The sequence below is a fragment of the Colias eurytheme genome, chromosome 7 (assembly GCF_061535395.1).
Source record: "Colias eurytheme isolate Ceu_HAF_F1 chromosome 7, ilColEury1 Martin Lab GWU primary, whole genome shotgun sequence".
Lineage (NCBI taxonomy): Eukaryota > Metazoa > Arthropoda > Insecta > Lepidoptera > Pieridae > Colias > Colias eurytheme.
The window spans coordinates 3,782,018-3,793,391 of record NC_142986.1 but is presented as its reverse complement, the minus strand read 5'-3'; the positions used below and the strand labels follow the sequence as shown (position 1 = coordinate 3,793,391).

The 11,374-nt window shown below is 31.7% G+C and overlaps 1 protein-coding gene across 1 annotated transcript in view; it reads left to right on the top strand.

Moving 5' to 3' along the window:
- Positions 1-2,232: 2,232 nt before the first annotated feature.
- Positions 2,233-11,374, top strand: part of LOC149906966 (arylalkylamine N-acetyltransferase 1-like) — a 32,967-nt gene continuing 23,825 nt past the window's right edge. The window contains exon 1 of the mRNA XM_090104018.1: positions 2,233-2,429. Coding sequence (XP_089960144.1) covers positions 2,340-2,429 — 90 coding nt within the window. The 5' untranslated portion in view covers positions 2,233-2,339. The remainder of the gene's footprint in view (positions 2,430-11,374) is intronic.

The window sequence follows — 11,374 nt, the reverse complement described above, 5'->3', positions numbered from 1 at the left end:
GAGAGTACTTTATACGCCGTGGGCAATATCGCTATTCCTCTGTAGTTGGAGCATTTTCTTCGGGAGCCTTTTTTGTGAACTGGGCATATCACACCTAGGTTCCATTCATCCGGTTGTTTTTCTTCCTTCCATATCTTAGTAATGAGCTCGTACATTTTGGAGGTTGTTATATCTTCACCGTACTTCCACAGTTCACCTGGTATACCGTCAGCTCCAGGGGCTTTGTTGTTTTTAAGTTTTGATATTGCCTTTCGTACTTCTATTGGGCTTATCTCGTTTATAAAAGTATCATTATTTTCTATCACTTCAGTGATGGGGCTCCCTGCTACTGGACAATTCAGTAGGGTCTTAAAGTATTGTTTCCACTCTTCTTTGATATCATCTGGGTTCGATAGGAGCATCCCATTCTCATTTTCCAGAAGCTGAGACGAGGGCTTGCAGGCTTTCCTGAATAGCTTTATCTCTTTATAAAACTTTCGGCTTTGGCCAGCTTTACTAAGAGTTTCGACTTCATGCAATATATTATCAAGATGTTCCCTTTTAGCATGCTTCATGAGATTTCTGAGTCGATTCCGAGCTATCCGGTGTTTCTCTTTCCATCCTTCGTCCTGTTCCATGAGAATTTTATACTTTCGCCTCTCTTCATAGGCCTGTTCGCATGCAGTATTCCACCATTTTCTGTTCCCCGTTCTCTTTTTCCGTCCCAAGACTTTCAATCCCACCTCTTCCATAATACCCTTGGTTTCAACCCACATTTTATTTATATCTTCTGTGTTATCTAATTCCTGAAATCTATTTTTTAATTCTAATTGGAATGACTTTCTTATGTCTATATCTTTCAGTCTTTCGGTATCTAGATTTACTATTCCTTCACTGCCACCAATGCGCTGTATTCGGATTTTTGCTTTTATTTTTATGAGTAGTAGGAAATGATCAGAGTCGCAATCTGCTCCGCGATAGGTTCTCACGTCCTCTATGTTACTTCCATGTCTGCTGTCAATAAGCACGTGATCAATTTGGTTCACAGTGGTACCATCAGGTGATTTCCAGGTGCCTTTGTGAATATCTTTATGATCGAACATTGTGCTTTTTACTAGCATGGATTTAGAAGCCGCAAAACTTATCAGTCGTAGACCATTGTCATTTGTGTGTTGGTGCTTGCTGTATTTTCCAATAGTAGGAATGAACGTGTCTTCGCGTCCTACTTGCGCGTTTAAGTCACCCACAACAATTTTTACATCATAGTCTGCTATTTGATCATACACAAGCTCTAGGTCTTCATAGAATAAATCCTTTTGACTATCGTCTGTAATCTCAGTTGGTGCATAGACATTAACAATAGTAATGTGGGAGAATCTACTTTTTATCCGAAGCATACATATTCTGTCTGATACTGCAACAAATTTTATTACGTTCCCTAACACTTTATTATCTATCAAGAATCCTACTCCGTTAACATGTTTCCCGTTAGAATCACCGCTATAGAATAGAGTCGCCTTCCCGTCAATGTTGCACTCTCCGTTTCCTGGCCATCTCACTTCTTGAAGTGCTGCTATGCCGATTCTGTATCTTTGCAATTCCCTGTGCACCTGATATATTGCGCCTGGGCGATATAAGCTACGAACATTCCAAGAGGCTAATCTTAAGTCCTTAAATCCACGCCGAGGGTCGTCGTTATGAGAAGATCGTATATAACTTTTTTGTGTCGGTTTCGTAACATAGGTTTTTTTTATTTAATGTAAGTATGTTTAACTAATTTTTGTCGGTAGATACAATATTTTTTAAATAAAAAAACAGCAACATGTAACATGCATAATATACATGATTATTTAAATACAAAATGAATCTAATAAATGGTAATGTATGTAAATATTTATACCAAATGTTTATACCAGATGGTTACATACAAATATTTGCTTAATTGACCTCAAAATCAAAATCGAGCATTGTTAAATCAGGCGCCGGACCATTAATCACAAAAACAGCAAATCAAATTACTAATCGCATACATAATACGTATATTTAAAAATATTCTCCATTTACATATTTATATGATTTATTTTTTATTAGTCAATTAGATATTTATAGATTTGTATGAAAAATCTAAATACTCCCGGCGTATGCATCCGTACAATGGGGCGGATATGAAAGGATGGCAGCGGGGGCGCGTTCAGCGCTACAGCTGCTTTATATAAAAGTAGCGCAGTTTCGCAACCATTCCAACTTCAAATCTTGCCGCGATCCCGTCAGGGACGTTCAGAAATTACAGTTTACGCGCGAAAACTGACAGGCCGTAAAGACAATTTAAAAAAAATATACAAAAATTTTCTTCTTTCAAAATGGCTCTTACTAGTGCTCGGAATGTTGTGAATTTGCAAGATAAAGGACACTTCGAACAAGAAAATGAACGGATTACTGAAAAATATACGGTATGTATTATAAAAATGCATTCATATAGGCATAGAACGTTAAATTAGCCAATGACAAAATCATCTAGTTTAATTAGTTACGATAAAAATGGCTATTAATTTGAATATATTTTTTTCTTACCTTTTTTAATATGCACCCGCAATCAAAACATTATTTAGAACGTTGCAATTTACTGTTATTTTATAGCTACCTGCATTAAATTTAAATATTGTGACGACGCGTTACTCGATTACTATAGAAGATAATAATATAACTTGTAAATCTTTTATAAATTACTAGTTATTTTGACGTAATATTCAATACGTAAGAATATTTAACTTACTAAATATTAACTAGTACCGATCTATGTAAATTTAAATAAAATTAATATACTTACTTGAATATTATGAATCCTCATTTAATCATAAAATATTTTTTTCTCATTGTTTTAATGTTTTACACACTGTAAAATATTAACTTTCAACTGAAAATTGGCATGTGAACCGCGCATAATTTATTACAATCCTTATGTACTTGATAAAATAAAATAACAATACCTGCAAACAATACCAAAAAATAAAAACCCTTCATAAACTACAAATATGCACTTCAAATATAACAAATCGTCTTGTCTATGATAAAATATGTAATCTAAATTGAATATGATAAACAAACACATTGCACTTTTACGACTGCAACAACAATAGAACATGAATGACGCTGTTCAATTGAATCACTGTACATACAATAAATATCAATTGATAATTTTAAGAATTCTGCTAGTAGAAAAATGCATTTATCTCGCGAAACATTAACGTACTTCGTAAATCGTTTAAATATTTTTTTTTAAGTTAAATCCAGAACAATATTATTATATTTATATTTGCAAATAATTTAGCGTCTTAACCTAATTTACGTTATCAATTCGCCCGGTTAATCTGCGAAGTAAACCTTGCCCTCAAATAAACGACACCATATCAGTCGCAGTTCATATAAATTAGTACATATATCATACATACTTTCTATTTGCGTATATTGGCAATGTACCAGTATTTCTACATATGATAACATGCACAACCTTGAATTGAATAGATAACTTCTATAACTAATAGATGATGTTGACTTTGCAATCACGTTGTTCGTAAGTCATATTGTCTTAATTAATAAAAAAATATTAAGTCGTCGTTCAGTTAAACAGACAACCATATATTACAGTAGTTTACAATAATTCATGTCGAGTGTTGACGTGAAAGATATAAAAAAAATAATCAAGGTACTACATTGTATACAATAATCTTATATATAAAAATGAATCGCAAAATGTGTTGGTAAGCGCATAACTCGAGAACGGCTGAACCGATTTCGATAATTCTTTTTTTATTATATTCCTTGAAGTACGAGGATGGTTTTTATGTAGAGAAAACGTAAATATGTACCACGGGCGAAGCCGGGGCGGACCGCTAGTCTTCTTATATATAAAAATGAATCGCAAAATGTGTTGGTAAGCGCATAACTCGAGAACGGCTGAACCGATTTCGATAATTCTCTTTTTATTATATTCCTTGAAGTACGAGGATGGTTCTTATGTAGAGAAAACGTAAATATTATGTACCACGGGCGAAGCCGGGGCGGACCGCTAGTAAAGAAATAAAATTGGATCTGTCACGCCTGCTTTAAATCTTTGTTGAAGGAGATAAACATTCTTATATGCAATATGTACCTATTAACGGTTTATTTAATTCACTCTGAAAATAAGTTGATGTTGGTTGGTTAGCATTCAGAATTTCAGAACATAACACATTTGTAATTTGCATATTTTATTTATTTACCGAGTTGCATTTTACGTAACAGACGTAAAAAATAAGCTAAAACAATTTATTTTGAATAAACCTCTTTGAAAATGTAATGTAATTTTCACTGGAGCAAGTAGAATTAAAATTTCCAATTTCGATTGATTAAATTTGAGGTAATTGGTAGTTTTTGTGGTAAATAGGAAAATGTTTGCGAATTTTGTATTCGCATCGCATAAGTACGACCCTGATAGGAAGCAAAGGACACAGATATACTTAAATTCAATGCAATGCGATTTTATCCGGTACTTCGTGACTACGAACTAGAATGCTGTATTGTTACGTTCTTCTGCGTTCTAAGAACAGAATATAGGTCCGGTTGTAACATTGTTTTAATCGAAAAATTAAATTGTAATTTATTAGTTAGTACGTGAGTACTTTGTATATATATCGATTTGGAAATAAATTAAAAAGATGAGGGTAACCTTCCTAAAATATATTTTTGAGCACCGTCAAGAATTTGTCAACTCGATTAGTTCATGACTATGCTGGCTGTTAAATAATATTAGTAACGTAAGTAATGGCTAATATAATATATCATCACTACTACATTTTAACTCTAGTAATTAGCTCAGATGTAAGTACCTATATAATTTAACAAGCGAAGTCGAAGCGAAGATCAAGCGAAGCGAATTTCTTTTTTTTTTTTTTAAGATGTAAGTTGCAGCAGTATGTCGTCAATCGATTGATATATCAAATAACATTGAGAAAAACCACTCCCACAGTAATCCATAAACGTCTTTCGTAATTATTGTCACTAATCGTTTTAGAGAAGTGTTAGGATAGGTTTTATTTAACCTACATTTATACAAAATATATATAAATTTAAATTAATAGTTTTAATAAATGGAAACAATTAATTCGTTTTTTCGTAATAGGACAAATTCCAATATTACCCATGAAATATCACCAGTTTTAATAATTTTAATCGATTGACATGCTCAAAATAATATAACAATAATATCAGTTCATGATTAAGTATAATTAAATTAAGTCGATTCTTAATTCCGAAACCTTCGATTCCAGGATAGAAACAATAGAATTACACACATACACGTGGATCGATCGATTTCACTTGATGAAATCTTGAATCTAAATAAAACAAACTTTATTAAACAAAATTATAAACACGTTTATTTTAGTGTTCTACATAATTCATGCTCGAATCAAACGTAACTTTAATTTAAAAACAAGCGCCTATAATTGAACACATAAATGTTTGTTGATGTTGTAAATCAATTAATTATCTAATTTGATTTACAGTTTTTTTGACTCTAGTGACTTTATTTACATTTTAAATTTATTTGCGTTTATTACAATTATTTTAACAACATTGTCTTGAGTAATCAATCCTAGGTATATTTTGCTCGGTTAGCTTGCCTAGTGCTTAATTATTTATAGGGGTTAAGATTAAAACAAATATATTAATATATGTATTATGTATATATATATATTATTTGCGCCCTTAACTTATTAATTATAACTTATTAACTTCACCTGGGATCCGAGTCTTATTTTTTGATAGTTTAAAAAAAATTGTAGTTATTATCCTCAGCCAGGGAACGAATAATGTTCTATCAAGCTAGATATTATTTAAATCATTTTAGATGTTCTTGAGTATGAAATGTCACTAGAACGTTCTTTTACCAACTTATGAGATATTGAAAATATATCGATTATCGATACATTGACGATAAATGATTGTAAAGTAAATTGCATATGCTATTCCGGTAATAAAATTTAATTGTTTAGATGACATAGGTAAAGATTAAACTAAAGTGCGTCACACACGGTGAAGATACTATAATATTTTATCTTAAGATACTGTAATATTTTATATTACAGTATCTTTAAGCCTTGTTTCCACTTGAGCATGCTCAGGCGAATGAGCGGCTCATTTGGCCGAGCCGCTCAAGTGGAGACGCCTGAGCATGCCCGGGCCGCGCGTGCTCAGGCGTCTCCACTTGAGCGGCTCGGCCAGATGAGCCGCTCATTCGCCTGAGCATGCTCAAGTGGAAACAAGGCTTTAGGTATCCGGTATCAGCGTTCTGACCATCATTTTTCTTTTTGTCATTGCGTACTAAGACCCCTGTAGAACCGCCATCCTGTTACAAATGACCCACAAAATTTCGGGTCGGGTCGGTCGGTATCAGCGTTGTGTCTCAGAACGCTGATACCGGAAAATATTATAGTATCTTCACCGAGTGTGACGCGCTTTATATACTCAAGACGATATTGTTCCGGAGATTAACTTTTATCAACAAGGTGATATTAATGCAATTAGGTACCTACTACAGGTACAGGTATACAAAACCTCACTTGAGTTAACTCAACTTTTATATTATGTGTTCAGTGTTAGTAAAGCTTTTTTAGATACACAAGGCAGCAGATCCTTCATTAGGGCCACCCTTTTTGATTTCTGTCAATATTATACCGAATTAAACAAAAGTAATTTTTCATTTCAATATTAGCACACAATAAACTCAAACTCAAAAATAATTATTTATTCAATTAGACTTCTTCGAGAAGCACTTTTGAAACGTCAATACATATTTTTAACATTTACCACAATATTATCGCATGAATTCGATTTTATTACTATAAATTAATCCTATTAATACATTACGAACAATACTAACAATACATAGATATTAATTATTCAATTTATCTTACTCGAACGTGATATACCTAATATTATGTACCTAATGCATAGATTACTATTCTAAGAAGTAAGAACCACATGTTCACACTAAACGTATATTGAAAACGTGCTCTTCACGTTTATTTCTGTTAAGTCTTTAAGTTATGATTAACTACTTTTTTGCTGTACTATTTGTATACGTAAACTTGCAATATTAACGTTATTATTTTGTTTTTCAATTTTACACCGCATATTGTGAAAATTTAAAAATACACTACTTGAGCTAACATGGAAAAATTGATCATAATTTTCTACTTTAAAAATTATTTTCTTCATGACTGTACTGACCTACATTCGCTTGTAAAGGATACAACGCAACGAGCAAACTTAAACCTCTTTATTATATTGTGACAGTTCAATATAAAGTTTATGAATGGAACTATTCACTATCTTCTTTATCTTTTATATATAAAAATGAATCGCAAAATGTGTTGGTAAGCGCATAACTCGAGAACGGCTGAACCGATTTCGATAATTCTTTTTTTATTATATTCCTTGAAGTACGAGGATGGTTCTTATGTAGAGAAAACGTAAACATGTACCACGGGCGAAGCCGGGGCGGACCGCTAGTATGTATATAAAAATGAATCGCAAAATGTGTTGGTAAGCGCATAACTCGAGAACGGCTGAACCGGTTTCGATAATTCTTTTTTTATTATATTCCTTGAAGTACGAGGATGGTTCTTATGTAGAGAAAACGTAAACATGTACCACGGGCGAAGCCGGGGCGGACCGCTAGTAGGAATATAAATCTAAAAACTTTTATACAAGAATATCAATTTACTAATTACTGTCATATGAAAACATACTAAAACGCTGTGCTAAAACGTTTACTGCACAGTGATTTTTAAGTGGCATAATGAACGAGCTCGGTTAAAGTAAATTTCATTTGCCCTTATCCCAAAAGTTTTAAGTTTTTAAAATAGATGTAAAATTGCGACTCAGGATCGAGCAATAATTCCAACTGTTTTCATATTTTTTTTAATCGCAGCGTTAAATAAAGAATCAGCTTTATTTGTTTATAATAATATCGATTGTCCATTTGTTCAACAAACGGTTGCATAATCTAAATGTATTCTGATCAAAACAAAGGCTGCTCTAGTTTTCGCAATAAACAGCAAATGTATTAATTAACATAGCTAGCACGTTCTTTATGATAACGTAATGCTAACAAAATATTCAGTCTACGTATAAATTTAACTCATTGAGGGTACTTCCTTTAACACGCAAAAAGTATCATTCATACTAAAATCTTGATATGAGGTTACACTTATCTATTAACAAGTGTATTCGCAATGTTGTCTAATTGCTGTTGATAAGAAATGTATAATATATTTTGGAGAATATTTTTTAATGTGATATTCATTTATTAAGTAGATATTACCAATAGTAACAGGTTTCATTTTATCGCAATAAGACAACATAATCATACTCGAATATAATATATAGATAATTATTAGCTAGCGAGTACTAAGAATATTACAAATATATTTTCAATAACAGCTTTTCACATTTGAAACATACACACAATTTATTAAGTTAATGCAGGTTACATGCAGTGTGTTAAAGCATAACAATACTACGAAAGATCGAAAACGGGAAATCACAAAACTAAAGTATATACATAACATACAAAATATTATTAATTAAAACAATTATAATATATTTATTTATAGCATATTTAAATTGCATTTAATGTTTAAACAGACAATGGATTGCGTTGGAATTATGTAGATCGCGAATAATCAAGAACTTAATAATTTACCAGTCACGGCCGACAAGTATTACAATAATTAAAATATAACACGGAATATATTCATGAAGGAACTGAATATTTACTGCCGATAATAGATACGACCATTCTTTTTACGTAGAATATTAATTCTTGAAATTTCGATCTTTATTTTGGGCTTTGTTTGTGCTCATAGGGCGGTTATTTTTAAATAAATTTAATTGTCCAATGAAATATATCTGTTACTTTCAAAACTACTTAGTTACTTTACGTAAAACTACTTACTTTCTACTTACTTGCTCTTTATGGGTAGAGTGCTAGAGTGCTATAAATTAATTTCGTATTTAATAAACGATCTTAGTAGCGCCACGCATTTCCAATCTGTCTATATCTATGTTAGAAACTAGTTAAACGCATTGTTTACTATTTTAATCAATTCGCTATCCTTGTTTATATAAACAACGATATCCGGACAAATCTAGCCCACGATATGCATGAACCGGAACGAACCAAACATCGTGAATTATAAAAAGGTTTATATATATAGAGTTGGTTAATGGTACGTGTCAACCTCAAATCATGTAAAACACTGATTTTTTATTAATTTTCGTCGTTCTTGTTTTCGAAGCAACCGTCTCCTGAACATAGTTTCTGGATATCAGCAGTTGTATTCATTCGTTTGTTGTTTTATCAACGTGTGCACAATTTTTTCATGACACATATTTAACCAGTTCGGAATGTATTTTTTTTTAAGATTTTTCTATATCAGGTTCAGAGGCTATTATAATGGCCGTGTTAACACGGCTTACTAAATTTAAGTAGGTAATAATTAAATTAAATAACATGAATCACACTCTTTGTCTAGTCTCTGTTCAAACTAGCCGCCATAGAAATATTCCTTAATAAAGTTCAAAAATCATCATTGTGTTCGTAGTTTCGTACAAAGATATAAAAATTGCATATTCTAAAATGACTAATCCAAAATAATTATATTATTACTACATATTTAAATAATGTAGAATAAAAAAGGCTATTATTTAAATTTGTGCGTGCAGGTATATTATAAATAAAGAAAATTACGCTATAACTTTAATGTTTAACTATATTCAATTAAATTATAATAATCATCGTTTAAATATGCGCCATAAAACTAATAGGTGTGGATTTCAAAGATAAAGTTTAATTATAAAAAATAATAAAAATGATTATAAATTTCGTAAAGAAAAAAAAAGTACCTATGTAATTTCTTATGAAAATAATACCCGTTAAATTGATCTTGCATACCATAATAATAGTCATATCAATTTGATTTTTAACTGTAAATATTTTTATTTTATATAAGAATTTGTATGTATAAATCAAGCTACAACTACACTACCTACATAATGTCGATATTATGTGTTTCATTGTTATCTCAAATACATAGGTCTATAGCGAATCGGACAGGATACGACTACCTGCTGTGTTCTAAATTTATCCTACCTGCATTTTTAGACCAATCGGTTACTATACCTGTTTTCCAAACTTTGTTTACCTGACTTGTAGACCAATGACTATGCTATGTATTATATGGCTAGATTTTTGTTACCGTGCATAACAAAACGGTTCGTTCGATTGTTTTGGAGCCTATAATAGATATAAAAAGCGTATGGAGGATAGAAGAAAGACCTATACATATTGCAGAATTAAAAGAATCACAAAATAAGGCAAAAAGCTTTCAAGTATTACATTAAGTACCTACGTGATATCATCAACATAGTTTATCTATTATTCGTATTCTACTTGTCCCTTTAATCCACCAGACGCTTATACCTACGTAGTATATTATTATTAGTCTGTGCTTATACTAACAATGAAGTGTGAACTATGAATAAATCGCAAGTCTAAGCAACAAAAAGCATTTGATTGACACTTGCATTACGCCGAGGCGAAAGGCGAGCATCGAACTTGGACCTTGGTATTGATCGTGAACGAGGTCCGTTCACTGCCTTGGGAATTCTAGTTAATTGTGTCTTTTTGTATGTATGTCCGTGAAAATCAGATCCAGTTTTGCAAACCTGGTTTAGCGATTATAGATATATGTTATTTTAAATGAACAAGAAATATAGGTACGTGCAGATTTTTTACGGCGTTTTTTAGTGCACACGCGGATACAATTAGTTCTAGTCTAGTACTATCCTGTTTGAACTCAATTTGCCGCATTTTGGGTATTAGCCGTGACATAAATCTATACCCGCGAGTTCGCATTTATTTAATTATTTCGACAACAAAAGGAGGTAAAGAAGATTACGCTCGTATTCGATTAATTAAAAAATGGCACTCTTATTAAAATTACTTTTCGTGCAAGATTGCATTTTAGAAAGATTTTCCACTTTCCAGCATACTTGGTTAGCTTTTGAAAATATTGGGTATACCTTATTTTTTTAATACTTCTCATAAATGTACAACTTTTAAGTTTTAATAAGCAATTAAATAATATTCTTTGTTATTAAGTCACAATGTGAATGTAACGACTGAATTACTTTTAAACAGCATTTCAAAAATTCTTGCAACTTCTGTTAGCAATTAATATCTACATTACGACTCTGACATTGTAATTATATAAAGTATATACTTTCACAGACTTTATTGTTTATTTTTATTTTTTATAGTCTGACAGACTCTAGTTATCTCTACTAATTA